The sequence below is a fragment of the Eptatretus burgeri genome, chromosome 17, assembly GCF_056783735.1.
Source record: "Eptatretus burgeri isolate ZD-2024b chromosome 17, Ebu_testis_v1, whole genome shotgun sequence".
NCBI lineage: Eukaryota > Metazoa > Chordata > Myxini > Myxiniformes > Myxinidae > Eptatretus > Eptatretus burgeri.
Genome location: NC_140977.1, coordinates 40,429,048 through 40,454,047, shown reverse-complemented (window position 1 = coordinate 40,454,047; position 25,000 = coordinate 40,429,048). Strand labels below are relative to the sequence as shown.

The following is a 25,000-nucleotide window of genomic DNA, read 5'->3' as shown; positions in this document are numbered from 1 at the left end:
AAATTTTGTGTCAATCGGACAAGTCGTTACTGAAAAAAAAAGTTTAAGGAAATCATCGAACAAAAAAAAGGGCCAAAATTGGACAAATAAGACGAAATAATAAAAATAACATCATCTGAATAGAAATAATAGGGTACCACAGCCTTTAAGGCTTATGGGTACCCTAATAAAAATAAACAAAACAGAAACAATTGGGTACCACAGCCTGTAAGGCTAATGGTACCTCATAATAATGAAAAATATACCATCAGAGATGGGGAATCCCCCGCCATTGAATGAAAAAGGTCATACATATTCCAGATAATGAGGGAGGTGAATTGGAAACAAGACACCATTTGGTCATCATCTCGAAAAAGTTCCCCAGGGGTGAGGAACGTAGTAACCAAAAATAATTGAAATCAGATAAGCGGTTTTCCATTTATTACAAAAAACATTTTTTTCAAGATGGCCACCCTAGTCAGCCATCTTGGATCCGGCCACGCCCAAAATCAATAGGGTTCTTCCTTTTTAGGTGGTACATTTGTGATCCAAATTTCAAATCGATATGGCGAAAAAACATTTTTTTCAAGATGGCCACCCCAGTCGGCCATCTTGGATCCGGCCATGTCCAAAATCAATAGGGTTCTTCCTTTTCAGGTGGTACATGTGTGACCCAAATTTCAAATCGATATGGCGAACAGTTTATGAGTTATCGCAATCAAAGCTATAAATGTTGACGCCATAAATGTTGACACCCAGCCAGCCAGCCGGACGACCGCCCCAGTCGGCCATCTTGGATCCGGCCACGCCCAAAATCAATAGGGTTCTTCCTTTTCAGGTGGTACATGTGACCCAAATTTCAAATCGATATGGCGAACAGTTTATGAGTTATCGCACTCACAGCTATAAATGTTGACGCCATAAATGTTGACGCCCAGCCAGCCAGCCGGACGACCGCCCCAGTCGGCCATCTTGGATCCGGCCATGCCCAAAATCAATAGGGTTCTTCCTTTTCAGGTGGTACATGTGTGACCCAAATTTCAAATCGATATGGTGAACAGTTTATGAGTTATCGCACTCACAGCTATCAATGTTGACGCCATAAATGTTGACGCCCAGCCAGGCCAGCCAGCCGGATGGACGGACCGCCCCAGTCGGCCATCTTGGAACCGGCCACGCCCAAAATCAAGAGGGTTCTTCCTTTTCAGGTGGAACATGTGTGACCCAAATTTCAAATCGATATGGCGAACAGTTTATGAGTTATCGCACTCACAGCTATAAATGTTGACGCCCAGCCAGCCAGCCAGCCGGACGGACGACCCGGGTGATAACAATATCCCCCTTCCGCCACGCGGCGGGGGATAATAATCTGAACAGAAACAATAGGGTACTACAGCCTGGAAGGCTAATGGTACCCATATAATAACAACAACAACAACAATAAACTCTGTTCCTAATCACAAAAAACAATAACAAAGTTCCAAGGATATAATAATTCCAAAATGAATATGATATTGAACTTCATTGGGGTGTTTGATTGCTTTTTGGAAAGTGTGTGTGTGCATGTATTGTGTGCGTCTGTGTATTGTGTGTGCATGCGTGTGTATTGTGTGTGCGTGTATTGTGTACGCATGCATGTGCATGTTGTGTGTGTGTGTGTGTGTGTGTGTGTGTGTGTGTGTGTGTGTGTGTGTGTGTGTGTGTGTGTGTGTGTACGCATACATGTGCGTATATTGTGTATGTGTGTGCGTGTGCATGCATAGTGTCCGTGCACGCTGTGAGCGTTTGCGTGTGTTGTTGGTCATCATCTCCATATGTGGGTTGCAGAAGGTGGGACAGAGTCCTCCCATATCTTGTAGTATTCACCTCCGCTTCAGCAAGGGATCATCATTCATGGACCAAGCTGTGAAGTTTTATTGTTCTCAAAGTTTTGTTCCGAGGGCACTTTGCAGGATCGTCACTGAGCCCTTGACAGCTTTGAACTATCGTCCGTTTGTCCTTTCCTATAGAAATATTTCCTGAGATTTTTCCAAGATTTCTGTGCAGTTAACTCTTCATCATTCCAATTGCTCCAAATATCACTGACACAATTTTGGCTCTCTTCAGCTTCCAGAGTCTTTTGACTTCAATTTTGAGATCTTGGAATTTTGCCATTTCATTGATTTCTTCATTGTTTAGTCCAAAATCTCTGGGCACTGGAAACCTTATTAGCAATGCCTTCTTTTCTTTTCTTTGTTTGTACCTCAGTGCCATGTCCGGTCGCAGTGCTTTGTTTTCTATGTTCACGCTTGATGGGATCCATTCAGTCATACGTGAGCATCACTTCCTTATTTTAAATGATTGCTTTTGGTTCGTGTTTCCCCGAGTTTTCGGAAAATGGGATATTGAGACTTTTGCATGTGCACCAGTGGATAAATCCACGTACCTTCTTGTGCCTTTGTGTGTACAGCTGTTCTGACATGAGTTTTTTTTCATCCAGATATGAGGTGGCTCATGTTTCCTGTTTCTACCTTGCAGAACCCACACTTGTCTGATTGACTCAGTCCAGCCATCTTCTTAAAGCCATTGGTATGGTGTCCTTGGTCTTGGGCATTTATTATCCATCTCCATCCCAGGTGAGTTGACCTCTTCTTGGCCATTCCAATGAGCCTTCATTGTCTGTGTCCAATCTGTCCAACTATTATTTTTTTAATCATCCTGTTCTTTTATCGTTCTCCCAGCCATCAGTGTACATCTGTTGATATGTCGCTTTATATTTTTATTTTGTCTTTTTTGCAATTGTTGGGGCTTTATTCATTGCTGTTTCGGTTTCATGTGTGACATCCTCAATTCACACTGGTCTATGGGATTTTTTTTGCAAGGTGGTTTCGGGATACCTTTTTTGGCTTGCTGCCTTCGTGTTTGCAAACAAAGTGGATTCGGTAGTCTGTTGAATTTTTCACCAATTCAGACAATCCTACCAAATATATAGTCAACTCTCACCATCCACGTGTTCGCAGTCCGCCATTTCGTGGATCTGCACTTACCTTTTAGACACCTTTTCTCTCCGTCCACGCCGATTCTCCCGCGTATCCGTGGAAAAAATGAACTCCTCCCACCTCAAAACACTTAGGTTTTCATAAGTTTTTTAACACTTAAGAATGCTTGGATAACAATATTTTCCTTCATTTAACATTACCTGTTAAAACATTACTGTACTGTTTTGCCGGAAAATATAAAAAGTTTCCTTCTGCGTCTTCCGGGAACATCCTCCCAGCGTGGATAAGATAAACCCCGCCCACCCTGAACTTGTTCATATTTCATAAGTATTTTAACACTTTCAAAGTTTGGATAACAATATTTTCCTTCATTTAACATTACGTGTTAAATCATAATTGTATCATATCACCGGAAAATATAACAATTTGAAAATTTACATTCTGCCTCTTCCGGAATCTGCTGCACCGCCGAGTCTTCCAGCATCTCCCGCATCAGTCTTCTGGCTGCTTGGCGGTTGGTGAGGTGCGGTATCTTATTGTGATAAAACTTTGTCTCCTGTTTATTTAATCATGGGTCCAAAATGACCATTAAGTGGTGCATCTGCTGAAAAGCAGAATAAAAAAGTGAAGAAAGTGATGACAGTGGAAAAAGTGAAAATATTAGATCAACTTGAGAGTGGTGCACGTGTTACTGTGATGGTGAAAGACAACAACGTCAATGAGTCCAATAATCGTTACATTCGAATATGTAATGACAAAAATTAGGGCTACATCAACATAATATATCTCCACATAATATATGATGGTAAATCTTTCTTATTTTACTCAATTGTTCTTATTTTTCAATTAAATGTCTTTTATTATTGTTTATTTGTGATTTATGGACTTATTTTGGGATGCTGGAACGTATCTTATGGACATGCATGTTATAAACTGTTCACCGTTCACGGAAGTTTAGACGAGCTTAACTCCAACAGACGGCGAGGGTTTACTGTATGTATGTATGTATGTATGTATGTATGTATGTATGTATGTGTGTATGTATATACTCCCATTCTCTTCTCGCCGAAAAAGCTGCATAAACCAACCAAGAAAGCCTACGCAAGGTAAGCTCTTTGCCATTTCAAACTCTTCCCAGAGTTTCTCCAAAACTATAAAGACATTCACATATCGTACACACACGAGAATCCCAATGCTACACATCCCCTTAACTGCCGGACCAATTTCATCGATTATTGGCGAATGATCAACAGTGCAGACAAAAATGTACACCAATGAGGCTCCCAAGCATTTACCACGTGCAAATGTTGAAAGCAGTCAACATATTATATAAAAGAACATAGATACAGTATATATGGATACATGCATGTGTATAAGTTGCTGCTGTTGGCTGCTATCTCCACACGTGGGTTGGTTTCCACATGGAAACATACGAGGTCTCAAAAGTCTACGTGTGTGTTTTTTTGTGTGTAGTACATGCAATATGTCACATACAATATGTGCGTCACGTATGACTCAAGCCCAAGTGTTACATCAGTTTAACCGATGCATTGGCCAATACTCTGCTTTGTAAAAAACATCTGTATCAACATTTATTTCACTGATGTGCCCTAATGTTTTCTACATGTATAATGAACCAAAAATAGATTATTGCTCATGTAAATATGTTTGGCAGTGAGTATTGCTATTGGCTAAAGGATCCGGTATAGGGAGCTCTAATGCAAGCGCGAGGTGGAGCAGCTGAAGCATGCGTACAACGCATGTTTGGGTCGTAAAACGCAAACAGTGCGTGACCCATCATTACCTCACCAAGTCTTCTTCACAGCATTATTCTCTGCACACAGCCAATTCAATTTTGCGACAACAAAGGTAGTTATCAAGCATTTTGCTCAACAAAATCATTCAAAATGAAATGCGTTTATGCAACCACTGCAGCTGTGTTTGTTTATCAAGCCAATCAGCTCACCAACTCTGGTACTGCACATAGAAATCAAGAGCATTTAAGCACAAGTGCGAAAAGCATGACTGTAACTCACCCTCCACAGTAAGGCCAAAAAAAAAAAAATGTTGCATTGGCGTAACCCGCCCGACCCTAAAAATTCCGCCGACCCTACGTTTTTTTTTTGTTTTTTTGCTATCGAAAAATTTTGCCGACCCTATTTTATTGCTATTTTTGTTGTTTTGCTATCGTTTTCAAGTATCTTGTTGATTGCGATCGCGATCGCAAAAACCCGGAAGTGTTTCGGACAGAACCCGCCGACAAAAAGGGTGGTACTCGAGCCGGGGGAGATTTTGGGAGGGATTTATTAGGAAAAAAAAAAAAAAAAAAAAAAAGATCCCGACCGACCTACCCTATTTTTCAGTGACCCGTTACGCCAATGCAACATTTTTTTTTTTGGCCTAACGTGAAAACTAACTCGTGAATGTAGTTTGAAAACAGCAGGCTACTGGTACTTGCATTTACTTGGTATAAACTGAGGCTGTGTCATCTATATATCTGTGTGTCATCTGTGTCAACGTTATATGGCGAGTGTCATTGTGTCCATTAGTATTGTATCATTATAGGCCTTGTTTTACAAGGCAAACTAGCCAATAAAGACCTGAAAAATAATTCTAATGTAGACCATTGGAAGCCATAATATGTTGCTTTTTCGTGAGACGACATGAGAGAGGGGTCGAAATATTTATGACGATAAAAGGAACTAGCTCAATGGCGATAATGCAGAGAAGCTGAATTTTCTTCAGCACAATCAGCCACTGCTTGAGCACCACAGAATTGGAGAACTGAACTCTGATGTTTCAGCACTGCCAAGCTTTGCTAAAATAGCTTAAGTTCAATTAGCAAGTATATTTTTACTTTTTTTTTTGGAATGTTGAATGCATTAAAAAGTTATTGTGTATTTTTATTTATTTGTTTGCTCGTTCAAAGTATAATTTAGTTAAATCTTCTCAAATATTGAAAGTTTAATAAAACAGAAGTTTTTCAAATTGATCATGAAGATTTTGACATAATATCAATCGATATATCAGCAATCAGTGGAACAGGACTCTCCGAAATCGGTATCGGACCCAAAAAATCTGGCATCGGTCAGCACATCCTTTGCTGGTTTCAGTGTTCCTCCCCTTCTCCCTCTCTTCCTTTTCCTGTTTGTTTATTCTAGTGCGGGTTGTGTCTCATTGTTGCCTCAAGACCTTGCACTGTCAATTTAACCTTGCTCTTCCATGAGCATCACTCTTGCAGAGGAAAATAATGCAGGTACATTCACAACCAAAGTCACCTCAACCAATATTACAACTTACGGCTCAGGGTCGAGTGTGTCATTTTTCTTCTTTTCAAACTGTTCCTTTGAGATGGTTCTGAAAAAATAAAATAATAAAAATAAAGGAACCATACTACTTAGCATGCAGTAAAATAATAATACTGCTAACAACATGTTACTTTATAATCATGCATGTCACAATATCCCCCCTCTCCTCATGCTGTTCACTTGCCAAAACAGGGGCAGCAGTACTTACGTTTGGGGTTGAGAGGGATCGTCACCCAAGGAAATGGTGTCACCTTGTATCTCATTGAAGCACTTTTCACAGTAGTGGTACCTGTCAGCAAGAACGCCATACTTGGGTGAACTGCATCAGGTTCCCCAGTGCCCCACCCCGCGGGGGAGACAGGCAACCCACCAATGGAGGCAAGCGGGGGAGAGGGCAGCATCCCCGGGGAGCAGTTGGTTGATGGGTTTACGGGGCAGCGTAAGCGGATTGGTTCATTGGTAATGCAGGTGCCGCAGAAGCCGGGTGGGAGTGGAGGAGAGTTAGAGAAGCAAGGGTGGGAGTTGGGGAAGAATGATAGGACGACGGGATGGACGAAACACAAAGACGACACAAAGCAGAAAGCCAAAGCAAAGGATTAGATTAGTGACGGAATGGTTACAACATGCCAAAATGAGCAAAAGAAAAAAAATAAAATTTCATTGCACACACTTCATCAACAAATGCATTTTCATGTGAATGCAAGCAGATCAATCGGCCTCATTGATCCAAAATGCATTTTTGATGACAGCTTTGCAATGAAGCGTCGAAGCAGAATGGTAAAATGCAAAATGAAAGGACTAGTAGAAAAAAAAATAAAGACACTGAACATTGCAGCAAAGAACAGATAACTACAAAATAAATGCTTTCAGCCAACCCAAAGGAAAGGGAAAATAAAGTGTGACCATTGGTTTGGAGATGCGATTGGATTGGATCACAGCAGCAAAATTGTTATGCCCAGTATTACTGGAATCACAAATTTCAAAAACGGCAAACAAAAGTGAAAGAAAAAATAAGTTCTTTTTAAACTGATCAACGTAAGGAAAATGACAGCGCAACTGTATTTTATACAAATCTCGAGAGATGGGGTGGCTGAAAACAACAAACAAAGTGGGACCTTTTTAGAGCGTTTGGAGGAGCGTTCATGTTAAAAATGAAATTTATTAATTCCATTTAAAAAAATTCCAAACTTGCTCTTCCTCCCAAAAAGTGTGATCATTTGTTTTTTGTTGAAGTCAAGTGCCAAGCAAGCAAGCTTTCTGGGCTGTCGTGCATTACAAGATGGGCAATTTAAAAACGCAGAGCTGAGCATAGATATATAGACTTCAGCAGATCTGAGCATTGAGGATGTGTGTGTGTGTGTGTGTGTGTGTGTGTGTGTGTGTGTGTGTGTGTGTGTGTGTGTGTGTGTGTGTGTGTGTGTGTGTGTGTGTGTGTGTGTATCTGCATGCTGGCTCACACACTGACTCACACAAGATTGCAACAGCCTATCCTATCCCTTCGGGAAAGGGGTGAGACAAATTTAAAGCAAAAGGAAACAGCTCTGCTGTATCGTGGTGATTTAGCAACCGAACCCAATTACCAGTTACTGCAAGTTTTGTTTTTCGATCTTCTGCATCAGACAAAAAGTATTCCATTTAAAAACAACCGGACAATTCCTCAAGTCCTTTTTGCAAATTGAGAGCTCATTCATTGGCAAACCCAAAACTTTTGCAGCATTTGCCATGCACTGCCTGGAAATATCATTTCCAGCGATTAAATTTCAGTCCATTGTGGGAAGCACCCTCTTGTCCAATCCAAATTTGAACTTCTTTGCTTGCATGGGTAGTAGCAGCTCGATGGTCACATTACCCATATAGTTTAAAAGAAAAGTTTGGGCAATTGTTTCTCTTTTGCTGATCAAGAACTCTCAGCATTGGAGAAGACAGTTCCAAATCCCCATTCGACATTCAAGTCAAATACACTTGAATAGTCACAAATCAGATGGAGCACACTGAATGAGACGTGAGAAAATTATCACAATTGACCGATTCTTTATTGACTGAGCAACTGAGCACATCTTTCCTGCAAATCCACTTGTTTTAATTCAAGCAAACAGGAGGCAAATCTCAGGTGTTTCAGCTTTTTGAGAAGGCTCACGTCAGGTCAGGTATGGGAGCAAGCGCCGGAGCAGCGCATCGCTGCATCCACTTTCCATCGGTTCTCCAGGGGCCTCCGTCTGGCTATCCCCCAGGCAGATGCCTGGTCCATCCCCATCTCCTTGAGATGCTGATCAATCTGCTGCAACTACGAGGCATGTGGTCGGCCCATTGGCTTCCTCCACTCACAAGACTCCCTCCTTGAGAGAATCTGGTGAGCAGGCTCAGTGTCAGTAAAACGAGCCACATGTCCATACAGCTGCAGCTGATGCTCACGGATTATGCAGGAAAAAATATCATTTGAGTCTCTCTCAGTAACCGCTCGTTGGACACAAAGTCTGACCAGCGAAAGCCAAGGATTCTCTGAAGAGACCTGGTACTAAAGGAATCGTCTCAGTCTCAGATCCTTCGTCAGAGTCCAAGTCTCACATCCGTAGAGCAAGACTGGAAGCACCAAGGACCCTGACGACTTGGACTTTTGTCGTCCTGCATAGGTACCGACAGTGTGACACCCCATGATCCAGTGAATCCATCACTCCCCAGGCCCGGCCCAGACGTCTATTGACCTTTTGCTCACAGCCAGCAGATACATGAATATCACCGCCAAGAGAAGTGAATCTCTCCGTGACATCAACATCCTCACCACAAACAGGTACAGACAAGATAGCAGCATCCAATATGTCATTGAAAACCTGGACCTGAGTTTTGACCAAAGAAATCCGTAATCCCAGCAGCGCCGACTCCTCATTCAGCACATTGAGGGCCCCCAAAAGGATATCTAGAGTCTCCGCAAAGATTACTGCATCACCTGCGAAATCAAGGTCAGAGATCTTGACATTCCCAAATGATGCACCGCAGCTTGATCTCTGACATCCTCCCCAGAATCCAGTCCATATAAGTGCTGAAAAGTGTGGGGGGCCAGTACACATCCATGACGAACTCCAGTAACAACTGGAGAAATGTCAGAGATGGTATCACCACATCTCACAGCACTCTCAGTACCAGAGTATAGTTCAGACATCAGATTGATCAGTTTTGGTGGCACCCCACGAAGACCAAGAATGCTCCAGAGGGCGTCCCGATTCACTGAATCAAACACTTTACAGAGATAAGCATTGGCTGCAAGCAGCCCCTGCCGAAACTCTCGTCTGCGTTCGGTGAGGACCTGAAGAGCAAGGATAAGGTCAATCGTTGACCTCTTTGGTGTAAAGCCTGACTTCTCTGGACACTGGTGTTCAAGCAGATTGAGAAGGGGTTCAAACGGAAAGTAGCTGGATTGAATCATAAAACTGAAGCAAAACTCGAATGAAGCTTCAAATTAACCCGAAACTTCAAACCCCATTTGGCAGCAACCAGCATCCTAAATTCTGAGCAATGCACAATCAGCTCTTTGTTAAAGGGAAAAAAGATGTGGTACTTGTATTCCATAAGGCACAAAGGCTGGATAGCTTGCTTGAGCGTGTAGACAAAAACAAACTTGATGAGAACCCTCACCTGTTCTGGTAGCTGAAATAGGATGCATCTCGAGGAATAGTGCACAGCTGCTTTCCGTAACAACAAAGGGTCTGAGGTGAAAATTCAAACTGACGAGAGAAAAAGAGGGTGACAACGAGTTTGCTAAAGATAAGCTATTTGAAAGTAAAAGCAGAGCAAATGAAAATTAACTTCTGCAAGCAGTCTTAGTAGATGTTGGATGTTGCTGCAAAAGCTTTTGTTTTCTGCAGGGAACAAAGAACCAAAAGTGTGTTTTGAGGATCTACAAACGACTGTGCACTCACAAAATCAGAGGCTCTCACCTTCCTTCCACAGCAGTAACCCAAGCTCTGCATGACTGGATCGATTTCCAGCTCAAAGACCTCAGCCAGTTTTGAGCAGTACTTGTAGACACGCGATGTCTTGCGGTTGTAGAGCCACGCGTTGTTGAACATCAACCACACATCATCTACATATTGCCAAGGCTCTTGGTACTGACCCGTGTCCAACTTCCGCTTGATCGTTGATAGATCCATTGGGGTCTTCACAATGTCAAAGTAGTCCTAGACAATAAGACAAGGATAACGTCTGGTGGGTAGAGGTCGAGAGGAAGCACTAAATAAGAGTTAAGCAAGTGAGTTTGCAAGGGCCACGTGCCATTAGACTGAATGAACATACCATTCACATCTATCCTTCATCCCCTCCTTCCCTGCAATACCACCCTCCCCTTTGCAAACGTGACCCTCCGCAATGCCACTAACCAAACAAATACTACTCTTCCTCAAACTTTTATCCTGTATTAAAATGTTCCACCGCATGACGTCATTACATCTTGTCAAAACGACCTTCATGTTCTCGGATAAGGTTATCAGCCATTTTAGATGGGAATAAATTAAAAAAAAACAAAAAAAACATACAATGTAGTTCGCCGCCGATTTGCCGACATACAAGTTGCATTCGCAACGGTGGAACTGACCCGCTGAAATTTCCGGACCGCACCGGGATTTGAACTCACAGGGATCCCCAAGGCCTGGGGGTCCACGGGCTGTCGGAAGGGCAAAGACTCAGGATCCTGACGGTACAACGCCTCCAAAGTCGGCATCAGTGCTTGGCGCAACTCTTCAGGCTTGAAGACTGTCAATAGAAACAAAGATAATCACAAATTGGCAAGTGGTAGATTATTTTCCCATCTAAAACAGCAAAATATTTAAGAGCAAATCAGATGGCATAAATATTTTGGCTAATTACTGCTAAATGGAAGGGTTTTGGAAATACCAACAAGGTGATTTGTGTTCTACAATGTTCAAGTATATAATTCAATTGAAATAAAATAAAAGTTCTAAAGGTTGCAGGAGAAAAAAAAACATTTTTTAAAGAAGTTCACTGCCATCGATTCAGCATCTTTTACACCACCAAATGTAAAGCCTGTATCTCACTGGGCTGCGACAGCTCGCGACAAAATGCGAACGGGATTCTCCAAAATGTCTCGAAACGTTCGCGGTGGTTCTCAATTTCCTCGCGCGAGTCGCAGGACGTCGCTCTGGTGTCGCTTGAATTTTGAACATGTTCAAAAAATTAATGCGACAAATTTTCTCTCAAAATAGTCGGAGTCGTCGCGGTTGTCTCGAACCGGTCTCGAACCCTTCTCAATTTAGTTTCCGTGAGTCAGAAGGTGCGACAAATGCGAGACAACTTTGTGAGGGATTGGCGACCTATGAAACTAAATTGTGACTGATTGGAGATTAATAATAATCTGTCCTGGGACCCCTGAGAGTTTCGTAATTATATCGCAATTTGTTCTCAATGACGTGAGACATACGCAAATGTGAGATATTCGTGAGACATACGCAAAAATAAATTCAGTGTGATTCCAAGTGAAAATTATCGCTATTTTATCGCAATTTTGTGTCTCCAACTAGTCACGAGCTGTCGCAGCCCAGTGAGATACAGGCTTAACACATTAAATTAGTTCTTGATGCCTGTTGTTTGTGTCCGTTGACGTTCCTAAATATAGTAAGTTCCTTGTTTGCAATGATTTTCAATGTTTTTTGACTGTCAGACAGGCAAACAGAGTAAAACAATTATCTCACTCCTCTCTGCGCATGCGCACTCAGGACGAGACCGCTCAATTTGCCAAATTCAGAGCCAAAGTACTGAAAAAAACTGCAGGTTTATGTTCCGATTCATGTTCTACGGTGTTCAAAATATGAATTCAATTGAAATGAAGTAGTTCCTCGATCATGAAATAGTCCCGTCTGTAAATATATAAATGTGGACTCAGATGTGTAGATATATAGATATATAGATGTGTTGCACAACAGACAAGACAGACAAAATAAACCAATTGCTTAACCCCGCTTTTCGCTTCACACGCACGCAGGGGTAATAAAATGGTAATGTATATTGATGATGGTCTTTTTCATATGTACACAATGCACCCCACCGCCCCCCCCCCCAACCCCAAAATGCATATGTTGTAAATAATGGATCCAAAAAGAATGAACACAAGCAAAAGTGACCAAAAATATTGAGACCTGTTAAAAGTATTTCAACACTCATCCTTGACACTGCTCATGTCCTTCACCTCTCCACTCCAATCACCATCACTGCCTAACCCCTTCACCCCCACTCCCTCTCCCCAATGATAATATTGATCAGGCAAAAAAAAACTTTACATCAAGGGGAGGCTTTCACATTCCTGCTCCATTTTCGAATTGCTTGGCTTTGATTATTTCACCACAGATCTATAAAACACTACACGTCTTTCAACCAAAAATGTTTTTTGCGGCCCTGGGAGTATCAACAAGATACTGCTAATCCTATCACTACCACAAGCAACAGCTGCAAGCTACGCTACAAGCTACGCTACAAGCTCCAAGTTACGGAACAATAAACAACATCATGCCCAGAGATAGATACAGAGGTCGATGTCAAAAACGAAGGACCTTTTTAGGACTGGCATTGACAGTCATATCTGTGAACACCGAAGGGTTTTCATCTGCAAAACAAAGCATCTTAGCCAAGTTGTGCAGCAAGCAGCAGTGCGATGTTCTCTGCTTGCAAGAGATGCACAGAGGGAGTTAAAACAACCGCCCCACCATACCTGGTATGGTCCTGGCCATCGAGTGACCCCACCGACAGTATGGCAGTGCTCTATTTGTGAAAGTAGGCTTGTTTATAGAAGCAACATCTATGTCAGAAGACCATGACATCGATGTCTTATCAGCTGAGTTAAGCAGTGTAGTAGTAACATCTGTCTACAAACCACCATCTGAAGACTTTATGTTCCCTCAACCAGCCTCCCAAGTACACAGCAAACCACAGATCATTATTGGTGATTTCAATAACCACAGCACCCAGTGGGGGAACTCTGAAATGAACAAGGATGGAGAAGCAGTGGAGGACTGGGTGGATACCAACCAACTCGGTCTTATCCATGACCCTAAGCTACCACACTCGCTCAACAGTGCTCGCTGGAAATGTGGCTACAACCCAGATCTTGCCATGGCTACAAGCAACATCGCTGGACTGTGTAAGAAGATTGTGCTCGACCCCATTCCATCAAGTCAACACCATCCCATTGGGATCCAAGTCAATGCAGCTGTAGTCCCAACCACCGCCCCCTTTAAAAGGCGCTTTAACTGCAAGAAAGCAGACTGGAAAAAGTTTACCAACGAGCTGGAAGAGAAGATCAAATATACAAGACCAATAAGCAAGAACTACGACCTGTTTGATAATCTGGTACTGAAAACTGCCCAGAAACATATCCCACGAGGCTGTAGAGTTGAATATATACCTGGACTTTCAAAGTAATTGGCAGGACTCTATGATGACTATATCAGCATGTTTGAAGTAGACCCTCTCTCCGAAGATACAACAGCCCAAGGTGAGAAGGTGATGGAAAGCATTGCCCAAGAGCGACGTAAGACCTGTAATGCTCTTATTGAGTCTACTGACATGTCAAAAAACAGCAAGAAAGCATGGTCACCAATTCACAAGCTACGTGGCAATCCTAAAGCAGTTTCTCAGCACCCAAAAACCACTGCAAATCAAGTGGCCAACCAATTGCTAAAGAATGGAAAGAGTGGAAAGAGAGAGAAGAAGACCAAGCGAAACCGCAAGAACTATGGTGAATACCCTGGTATCACAAGACCACTTACTATGGGAGAGCTGGAAGCAGGAATCTCTACCCTCAAACTGGGAAAGGCAACAGGGCTGGATAAGATTGCAACTGAGCAGATTAATAACTTTGGTCATGAGGCAAAGAAGTGGCTTCTACAGCTCTTTAACGAATGCTTAGTAACACATAAGCTCCCTAAGATCTGGAAGAAAGCCCACATTATATAGCACTGCTGAAACCTGGGAAAGATCCATCAGCTCCAAAGAATTTCCAACCAATCTCACTTCTGAGTCACACCTACAAGCTTTTCGAATGCCTGATCCTTAACAAAATTGGTCCTGCTGTCGATGGACACCTCATCCCTGAACAAGCAGGTTCCCGTCCCGGCAAGTCCACAACTAGCCAAGTACTCAACCTTACCCAGTACATTGAAGATGGTTATGAGGAAGGAATGGTAACTGGTGTAGTGTTTGTCAACCTCTCAGCTGCCTATGATACAGTCAACCACAGACGCCTTTGAAGCAAGATCCTGGAGACCACAAAAGACACTCGCCTGACAAAGTTGATTGAAAGCATACTCGAGAACAGACACTAACTTCTTTGTTGAACTAGGAGGTAAGAAAAGCAGATGACGAGGACTCGAGAATGGCCTCCCACAGGGGAGTGTGCTCACACCACTCCTCTTTAACATATACATCAACGACCAACCAAACAGTTTAGACACCCGCCGTTTCACCTATGCAGACGACCTTGGCATAGGTGCACAAGATGCCGATTTCAAAGTTGTTGAAGAGAGACTTTCCAACGCACTTGCAGAGTTAACATCCCACAACGAAGAGAACCACCTCCGTGCAAATCCATCCAAGACACAGGTGTGTGCCTTCCACCTGTGAAATCACGAAGCCAAGCGCCAACTGCAGGTCGACTGGTCAGGAACCCCTCTTGAACACTGTGAATACCCAATCTACTTAGGGGCAACCCTAGATAGATGTCTCTCTTTTAAGACTCACATTGAGAAGACAAAGTGCAAAGTGAGTGCGAGGAACATCATCAGTAAGCTCACTTGCTCAACTTGGGGTGCTAGCCCACAGACATTGAAGTCAACTGCACTAGCTCTCTGCTACTCAATGGCTGAATATGCCTGCCCTGTATGGGAACAAGCTACACATGCAAAGGAGCTAGATCCCGTTCTCAAAGTTAGCTGCCGCCTCATTGCAGGCTGCCTCAGACCAACACCTACGGACCGTCTGTATATCCTGGCAGGCATAGCCCCACCAGAGATACGACAAAGTGCAGCAAGTAAGAAAGAGCGTCAACAACAGGCTACAGATGAAAGACATCCTCTCTCTGGCCATATGCCAGCCCAAAGCCGTCTGAAGTTGAGAAAGAGCTTCCTAAGGTATGTCACCCCCTTGAAACATCAAGCACAAGCAGGGAAAGGGTTATTCAATGGGAAGAAAGACTGAGCAACCTTCCATTAACAACAACGATAGAGCTAAATGTGAGTGAGGCACTCCCCCCTGGAGCAGATTCAAGCTATGCAATGTGGAAATGCTTAAACAGACTAATATATGGTGTTGGATGAACAAAAGTCACTCTCTCCAAATGGGAATACTTAAATGACAGGGACGCTATGTGTGACTGCGGCACTGAACCACAAACCATGCAGCATCTCCTGACATGCCCCCTGCTGGAAACGCCCTACACAGCATCGGATTTGGCAGAGTTTAATTATAAGGGTCAGCAATGTGCTCAGCTTTGGCTGAACCACATCCAGCCATGTGGACTGCAACTGCTGTTTTTGTGGACACGATAAGTAAGTAAGTAACCAAAAATGGAACATAGCTTTCAAGGGAACAAAATAAAAGAGAATAAATAGATAAGCCTGGCAAAAATAATGCACCTTTTTGGGGCCTGGGCTGCATCGGTGCTGGTGATGGTTGGGGATCGGCAGGTCCCTGTTCGACACCCTCCTTGGACTCGATTTTTGATTCCACTTTCTCCTCAGAGTCCGACGTCTCCATTTTCACCTCAGTATCAGATTCTTCCTTCTGCGTTGTACATTGCAAAATGACCCGTACATCAGCTAAGTTTTACCAAATCATAAAATAAGTAAATAAAAAGCATTTTAAAAAATGTAAACGTATGTGGCAATGCCAAGAGGTATGCAAACAGTGCAGAGATCGCAGCATGAAAATATGCACCGTCAATCGCTTGTCTCTTTCCTTGCTTGATGCTTTGCAGCATAATAGATAATCAACAGGAGAGTTCTCTCTACTCCATGGAACAATCAATATAAACGAGTTACTCTCGCCAAAAGAGAGGGTATTGCATTTGGGTCCGTTTGTTTGTTTCTTTGTGTGTTTGTCCGCACAGAACTTTCGTGTTTTTCTCCGCAAACGCGTCGGATTGAGACGAAATTTTCACCATCGGAGCGACTACTCATATAGAATGTTTCAACGATAATTATGACGTCATAGGTCATGTGCTGTGGAAGCCATGTTGGAAAAACAAAAACTTTGGACCTCTATCTCTGAAACCGTACCGAGGAAAAAAAAATTGAAACTTGACACATAGCAAGTACTCCTCATGGGGAATGAGTGATTTTTATACGCCATATATATATATATATACATACACATATATATATATATATATATATATATATATATATATATACACATATATATATATATATATATATATATATATATATATATATATATATATATATATATATATATATATATATATTGTTGTGGTTGACGAAATTCGCAAACCACCATTCAGGTCCCTTAGGTGAGATATCTCTGTATAAGTATATGTGTAGTTAGGCCCAAACCCGTTGTTTAGAGGGAATAAATGTCATTCAGTCGGGCTGCGACTCTTCAGGATAGCCGTTTTTCTTTTACTATCTTTATTTTGGACCAGCCGCCATTACTACCACCACCAACCACGTCTCAACAGCCATCACACAACAACCACCAACCACAACGCCGCTTCACAACAACAACCACCAACCACAACGCCGCTTCACAACAACAGCCACGACCTTTACCGTCACAACTCGCCACCATCGCATCACCACCATTCTTGCGCCACTTGTGGGCACCGATACTGGACTCGTGCAGGGCGCGCACCGAGCAGCGTGTTCAGAAACATCACAGACTTTCCGAGAAAAACGGATCAAAAACGACTCACGCCCACTTCTGTTCCGTCCTATCGGAGAGCGTGGGGCGATTTGGCCCCGCCTCCAGGGCGTTGGAGTGAGGTCGCTATATGCAAATTCATGGATCAAAAAGCATTCACGCCCACTTTTCCTCGGTCCAATGGGGAGCCAGTTAGAGGTGAAGGGTCGGATGTAAAGGGTCAAAGGTGGGGGAGCGAGGCCACGGGGGATATAAACGGCTGCGTTCGTCAGTCAACGCAGTAAGAGTTCGGAGGGGAGGAGTTCGAGTTCGCGGTTGGGAGTTGTCGGTGGAGCTGGGAAGAAGTGGTAGTAGTCAGAGTGAAGAGGACGGAGCTGTGGAGAGGTGGCGGCGGCGAAGGCGATCGAGAGGGTGCTCGCGTCGGAGTCGGGGAGCTGCGGAGGGAGAGGCCGGCGGCGCGACCGAGGTCGAGGTGGAGACGCTCGTCGCGGGACCCGAGACAGGGTGATATCCTCCTCCCCCCCGAGCATCAACAACCCCCTCCTGCTTCCCCCCCCCCGCGCTGAGATAGTGCGACAAGGGGGCCCCTTTCCCACCCCCTACCAGACACTGTCCGCGAGGCCCGCGGAGTTGGGGCGCCACCGCCGCTCTGCGTCTCATCATCAGACGGGTAGGCCCGACACGGTCTAGGCCCCAGGCCCGTCTACCCCCCTCATCCTGGAGGGTGGTTCTTTTTCTTTTGCTTTGGGTATCTGTGTTGTCGGCGCCGTCTGTGAAGTAAAATTGTATAAGTGTTGCCGTGTGCTCGGTAGTCGGATAGCTCTGCATTGTGTTTCTCTTTTATATTTGCTTTTTGTGTAATATTGTGTTTCTTCTCCTTTTACATGTGCTTTTGGTGTAATTGTATATGTGTGCTTCCCGTTCATCGCGAAATAAATGTGAGTTATGTTGAACTGTTTTCCCGCTTCGCTTCGTCTTTTCTTTCATTGAATCTCCATCTTGCTTCACCAAAAGGGTTGGTCGTGGGCTAAAACGCCCGATAATTAATCGAACTGTCGAGGCCGACGAATAACACCGCTCGGTTATCCCGATAGTACGGAACGGGTCGCTTAAAGTGGCCCGTGTCCGAAGTCGACCTGCGGCGAGGTGCGATCGCCCGGTCTACCCTCTGTGTGGGTACTTAGGGAGGTCGAATTTGGCGAGCAACCCTATCCCACGCGGGGGCCGATTGACACGATCGTGGTGAGACCGAAAGGTCCACCCGTGACTAGTTCCCGGCGTTAGTCCGAGAGGGTCACGACTGGATTGTCCGTCCGGTGGGCGACGTGCCGCGATTCGAGTTACGTCGCAGTTCGCACGCCGGCGGGCGCGAATCCGCAACACTGGTGTCAGGTCGTGCGATATAAACTCATCGCCCTCCTCGCGGCACTGGTATCGGAGAACGGGAAAACGGGCTCTCCTGTCTCCAATTAAATTCACGGGAATCGGTCCAGGGGTGAGAGGAGCGACCCCCGATTCCCTCCAAATTACGAGCGAGCTAAATTAACCCTTCACGAGAAGCAAGATGGCGTCTCAAGGCGAGCGGGAGCCGGGGGTATTAGAAATGGATGTAGAATGTGTAGTATCCATGGCTCAGGACGAAATCCCCGTGCAGGAAATGTTAGTTGTACAGGAAAACGAACTCGCCCAACTGAACCCAGAGCCCGAAATAGGTGCGGCAGCGGCCGCGGTGTATGACACCTCCCCTCCCCCTCTCCACCAAAACCCCCCGACCCTTGCCGAAACGGCTCACCCAAGCGCACCCGACATGGCCCAGCTATGCGCCATGCTGGCGGCAATGACAACGAGGATGGATGCGAATACACAACAAATAAACGAAAAGATGGATGCAAACACAAATGAAATGAAAAACATGAGCGAAAAGATGGATGCGAATACACAGCAAATGAACAAGCAAATGAACGGAATGAACAAGCAAATGAAGGAAGAAACTAAAAAGCTGCGGGGTGAGACGCAGAACATGGGCCGATGCCTGCAGGCGGGCATGAAGGCCGTTAGCAGGGAGCTTAAAATGGCGACTCCACGTGTGGGAGCGAACGAGCTGGAAGGGGGTGCAACGGCTGTCTGGCCCGCGGTGGAGGCGGGTGAAAAAATAATTCGGGGGACGTGTTGGGCGAGGGTCGCTGCGGTGACCGAGGGGGAAAAATTAAATGGGGAGACCAAAACGTGTGAGACGAGACACGAGGTGACGACAAAGGAAATAAAAATAGTTGAGACAAGGGAGGTAAAGGGTGAAGAGGTGATTGAGTTGGCAGAGACACGGGAGATGGGAACGATAGAGGGAAGACTGCACGATGAAGACGGGGTAAGTGACGCACCCACACACACGGAAGTAGTGGAGGACGATGAGGGTGAGCTCGCGGAGCGTGTAGAGGCCCGGTGCGAGCAGCTGGATGGCCTCCTCCAGGAACGAGGGGAGGGAGTATGCCCCCTTGAGGCGAGTCACGGCCAGGTGAGTTCGGTCGTGCTTTGCGAGGTTGAGGGGAGGAGTGCTGTGGACAGGTGCACGGAGAGCTTGGGGGGTATAGAGGCCCCGGAGACCCTTGTGGGGACACGAATCCCCAGTGTGGTTGTCCCTGTGTGTGTGGTGCAAGGTGTGAGTGCGTCCCGGTGTGTGGAAGCGACCCCGTGTGTGAGTGGTGTGGAGGCGAGTGTGCCGGAGTGTGTGCTTCCCAGCATGCCATGTGTGGATGAGGCACCGTGTGTGAGTGTCGCCGTGTGTGTGAGTGAGGATCGGTGTATGAGTGAGGCACCGCGGGTGAGTGCCCCCGCGTGTGTGAGTGAGGCACGGTGTGTGGATGAGGCACCACGAGTGAGTGGAAAGCCGCGAGTGAGTGGAGCCACGTGTGCGAGGGAGATGGCATGCGTGAGTGAACGGCCGAGTGCAAGGGAGACCGTGTGTGTGAGAGAGCGGTATGTAAGGGAGATGTCGGTGGGCATGTGTGAACATGCAGCCGCGTCTCCCGGGGTGAATGTAATGGTGTGGAGTGTGAGCGTCGTAACACGCAGGTGTGCGTGGGTCGAATGGCGACGACGGCGACATGAGAGGAAAGAAAGCTGAGTAGCGGCTGTAGCTGTTTCGGGGACCGTGCCGGGTTCACCCAGCAGTGAGCACGAGGTCCGTGCTGTGCAACACACGAGGCCCCCACGTGCTCGCTTGCGAGAGTGAAGTCCCGGTCCGGCAACGCACGCGGTGGATTTGCCGATCCCGCGGACGGACAAAGTTTAGGCAGGATTACGGATTTGGACCGGACGGGTTCTCCACGCGATCGTGTGTGTTAAGCTCCAACGGGCAAAGCACATGTGTTCGCGTGGGGAACCCCTCGAGACGTGGGGCTTGTGTTTTTTTTTTATGCGCACGGTGACGCCATGGCTGCACGCGGGGTTGGAATCCGGCAGGAGGGGTATCCCTGCCGGATGGTACCGTCCAAGGAGGGACGAGGTACACGTGCCGCTGCATGACGTCACGGTCAGGTGCAAAGTGCGCGAGCTGCGAGTTGCTGCGCTGGTGCTGCGCATGTAAAAAAAAAAAAAAAAACAAGCCTCACTTTCGGGTGCACAGGATTCCTGGGCAAGGAGTGGAAGACCCCCCTTGACCAGGGCACAGGATGGAAACTAGTTAGGGGGAAGGGTTAGCTTAGTGAGACCGACTTCATGGGGCAGGGGTAAGTCCTCATGGAGTCCGTGGAATGGATTAGTTAGAGGGATTTAGATGAGCTTTAGGTTGGGAAATAAAATGATTTATTTGGAGACAGTGACAGACTTGTGGATATGTAGAGGGGATGTAGTTTAGCGACGTAGTGTTAAAAGGAACGTGCTATAGTGTAAGGGACGACGTGGGAGCACGAGTTAGTTAGGGGAGATAGTTAGAAGGATGGCAGAGTTCAGTGGTGTGTGTGTTGAAGAGTTGTTGGTGAGTGGATTGGAAGCATGTGCTTGGTGAGTGAGTGAGGCCAGCGGGTCTGTGTGTATGGAGCGAATGGGGAATGCATGGTGCGATGAGTGATTGGGGGGAGGAGTGACTCCCGCCCAAGGGACCCCGGGGTCAGTGTAGATCGAGTTAGGGGGTTAGTCAAATTGAAAAATGGAGGTCGTTTTGTTGTTGGTGTGAATGTAGGCTCGAAACCCGTTTGGAGGGGTGCAGGAGCCCTGTTGACGGGCTTGGGAGCGTGGCTGCGAAAGGTGAGTATCGCTGAGTGGGTACCCCGGGCACCAGGCGAGTCGGCCGTGGTAGGCCAAGGGCCCATGGGGGGCCGGGATAGCGTAGTGGGCACGGGTGCGCCTGCTTGGTGCGGGGGCCCGGGGCGCCATTAGCCGCGTGGGCAGTGTTGTGGGCACGGGTGACCCTCGGAAAGGGGCCTGGGAAGCCAGCCTGCCACGTGTGCGTTTCAGGGGAGGTGCCATGGGGGGCACTCCCCGGTGTTTAGGGAGCTGGTAGGCTCGGAGGCAGTGTAGTGCCCGGGGGTGCCATCGTCGGAGAATCGGCAGAGGGTCGTGCCTGCCAAGGGGAGCCACGTGTCCCAGCCATGAGACCGTGTGAGGGCACGGAGAGAAAATTGGGGGGCGAGGCCCGAAATTGTGAGGACACCAACACAGGCGACGGGAATCTGGGTTGTTCGAACCAATAGTTTAAGCGAGAGGCGCTTGTTGAAAGCCCCGGGGTAGTTTAACAGTTAAATGGTTAGGGTAGATAGGAAGTGTACCCCTCCGCACCATCCATCCCCTCGCTCTCGTTGTGGGCCGCTGGACCCACTTTGTGTTATAGATCGCTGAACTCGGGGGAGGCCATCCTGAGGCTTCGTTGGGTCTCGACACAGGACGTTAGCTCTCCCTTACTCCCCTCCGGGAAGGGAACGTAGGGGTTGGGAGTAGGCTAGGTGACAGGATAGGTTAGCCGAACAAGGACAGTACAGGGGGTTAGGGGACGATTTATAGTGGGGAAGTAAAAATAAAAACAACAATAAAATAAGTTGGGGCTAAATTGGGTTTGACAAATTAAGGGAGTGGGTATAGACAATGACAGGCAAAGGCGATAGGTTGGGAGGGAGACCGTAGGGTAGGTCCGAGCCCGCCTTCCGAGTGGCCAGCACCACCGCACTCCCTCCACCAACCTCCACTGAACGGCAAAGGCTGGCCAGCTTCATCTGCTGGCTGTGTTGCTGTAAGGCCTGTGCCGGCCCACTTCATCTGCCGGCTGGCTGTTTTTCTTCAAGGCCTGTGCCGGCCCACTTCATCGGCAGCTGTTGTGTTGCTGCAAGGCCTGTGCCGGCCGGATCATCTGCAGCTGTGGTACTTCATGGCCTGTGCCGGCCAGTTCATCTGCCGGCTGTGTTTGCCTGCAGCGGCCTTCTTCTGCGGGCTGTGTTTGCCTGCTCACCTTTGCCATGCCATGCCCACTGCCCATGTTCACCAGCCCCATTCAATTTTGCTTTGCCCCCCTGTTCATTGCCATGTGCGCCAGGATCAGAAAGCAACAGTTTGCAAGCTGCGAGAACTGCCCTGTTGGCAGCTACAACACGGGCCTGCAGTGGCGGCCCGTGCACCGTGTTTGCGTTCAGTTCAAACCATTCATCCATCCATTCGTTGTGTTCATTGCGTGTGCCACTTGAGCTGGCACGGAGACTGCATTTGTGCAGCCCATGCACCGTTGTGGTTCACTGCGTTCAGTTCAAAAGGGAAGGCCTTGGACTGCGTGTGAGCAGCCGGCCACGTTCCCTGTCACCTGCATTGTTTGAGTCAGAGACTGCATGCGAGCAGCCTGGTTCCCTGCTAACTGCTTTCTTTTTGCAGAGTTCATTGATCCTGGGCCATGGTTTAGTGTAAAATTTGTAAGTTAAGGTTAAGATGTACTGTACATATGAGTGCGCCCCCGGCATGTCTGTCCTAGCGCCGGCAATTTTATTTAAGTCGTCCGTGTGAGTGAGTTTGTTTAGGTAGTTACTCAGCCCTCAGGTTATTTATTTTGGGGACACGAATACCATGAATGTCGCACTCAGGGATCCGTAGGTAAAATGTACGAGGGGAAAATTACACATGATGGCACACGAAAATTTGACGACTCGGGACGAGTCTGTAAAAAGGGGAGGGGGTAGTGTTGTGGTTGACGAAATTCGCAAACCACCATTCAGGTCCCTTAGGTGAGATATCTCTGTAAGTATATGTGTAGTTAGGCCCAAACCCGTTGTTTAGAGGGAATAAATGTCATTCAGTCGGGCTGCGACTCTTCAGGATAGCCGTTTTTCTTTTACTATCTTTATTTTGGACCAGCCGCCATTACTACCACCACCAACCACGTCTCAACAGCCATCACACAACAACCACCAACCACAACGCCGCTTCACAACAACAACCACCAACCACAACGCCGCTTCACAACAACAGCCACGACCTTTACCGTCACAACTCGCCACCATCGCATCACCACCATTCTTGCGCCACTTGTGGGCACCGATACTGGACTCGTGCAGGGCACGCACCGAGCAGCGTGTTCAGAAACATCACAGACTTTCCGAGAAAAATGGTTAAAAAACGACTCACGCCCACTTCTGTTCCGTCCTATCGGAGAGCGTGGGGCGATTTGGCCCCGCCTCCAGGGCGTTGGAGTGAGGTTGCGATATGCAAATTCATGGATCAAAAAGCATTCACGCCCACTTTTCCTCGGTCCAATGGGGAGCCAGTTAGAGGTGAAGGGTCGGAGGTAAAGGGTCAAAGGTGGGGGAGCGAGGCCACGGGGGATATAAACGGCTGCGTTCGTCAGTCAACGCAGTAAGAGTTCGGAGGGGAGGAGTTAGAGTTCGCGGTTGGGAGTTGTCGGTGGAGCTGGGAAGAAGTGGTAGTAGTCAGAGTGAAGAGGACGGAGCTGTGGAGAGGTGGCGGCGGCGAAGGCGATCGAGGGGGTGCTCGCGTCAGAGTCGGGGAGCTGCGGAGGGAGAGGCCCGCGGCGCGACCGAGGTCGAGGTGGAGGTGGAGACGCTCGTCGCGGGACCCGAGACAGGGTGATATCCTCCTCCCCGCCGAGCATCAACAACCCCCTCCTGTTTCCCCCCCGCGCTGAGATAGTGCGACAAGGGGGCCCCTTTCCCACCCCCTACCAGCACTGTCCGTGAGGCCCGCGGAGTTGGGGCGCCACCGCCGCTCTGCGTCTCATCAGACGGGTAGGCCCGACACGGTCTCGGCCCCAGGCCCGTCTACCCCCCTCATCCTGGAGGGTGGTTCTTTTTCTTTTGCTTTGGGTATCTGTGTTGTCGGCGCCGTCTGTGAAGTAAAATTATATAAGTGTTGCCATGTGCTCGGTAGTCGGATAGCTCTGCATTGTGTTTCTCTTTTATATTTGCTTTTTGTGTAATATTGTGTTTCTTCTCCTTTTACATGTGCTTTTGGTGTAATTGTATATGTGTGCTTCCCGTTCATTGCGAAATAAATGTGAGTTATGTTGAACTGTTTTCCCGCTTCGCTTCGTCTTTTCTTTCATTGAATCTCCATCTTGCTTCACGTAAAGGGTTGGTCGTGGGCTAAAACGCCCGATAATTAATCGAACCGTCGAGGCCGACGAATAACACCGCTCGGTTATCCCGATAGTACGGAACGGGTCGCTTAAAGTGGCCCGTGTCCGAAGTCGACCTGCGGCGAGGTGCGATCGCCCGGTCTACCCTCCGTGTGGGTACTTCGGTAGGTCGAATTTGGCGAGCAACCCTATCCCACGCGGGGGCCGATTGGCACGATCGTGGTGAGACCGAAAGGTCCACCCGTGACTAGTTCCCGGCGTTAGTCCGAGAGGGTCACGACTGGATTGTCCGT

General features: G+C 46.9%; 1 protein-coding gene and 1 long non-coding RNA gene across 9 annotated transcripts in view; one reads left to right on the top strand and one right to left on the bottom strand.

Annotated features, from left to right (window-relative positions):
• LOC147009853 (uncharacterized) overlaps window positions 1-3,510 on the top strand; it is a 149,890-nt gene extending 146,380 nt beyond the window's left edge. The window contains exon 5 of the long non-coding RNA XR_015052810.1: window positions 2,497-3,510. This is a non-coding gene — a long non-coding RNA (uncharacterized LOC147009853). The remainder of the gene's footprint in view (window positions 1-2,496) is intronic.
• LOC147009852 (CREB-binding protein-like) overlaps window positions 1-25,000 on the bottom strand; it is a 321,503-nt gene that overhangs the window by 70,502 nt on the left and 226,001 nt on the right. For 3 of the 8 annotated variants that reach the window (XM_085861662.1, XM_085861657.1, XM_085861659.1), the window contains 6 exons: window positions 15,898-16,045; window positions 10,851-11,008; window positions 10,198-10,437; window positions 9,896-9,984; window positions 6,474-6,584; window positions 6,258-6,314 (listed from right to left, as the gene is read on the bottom strand). In XM_085861662.1, the coding sequence (XP_085717788.1) occupies window positions 6,258-6,314; window positions 6,474-6,584; window positions 9,896-9,984; window positions 10,198-10,437; window positions 10,851-11,008; window positions 15,898-16,045 (803 nt within the window). The remainder of the gene's footprint in view (window positions 1-6,257; window positions 6,315-6,473; window positions 6,585-9,895; window positions 9,985-10,197; window positions 10,438-10,850; window positions 11,009-15,897; window positions 16,046-25,000) is intronic. The other 5 variants (XM_085861660.1, XM_085861663.1, XM_085861661.1 and 2 more) reach the window with 3 other exon arrangements.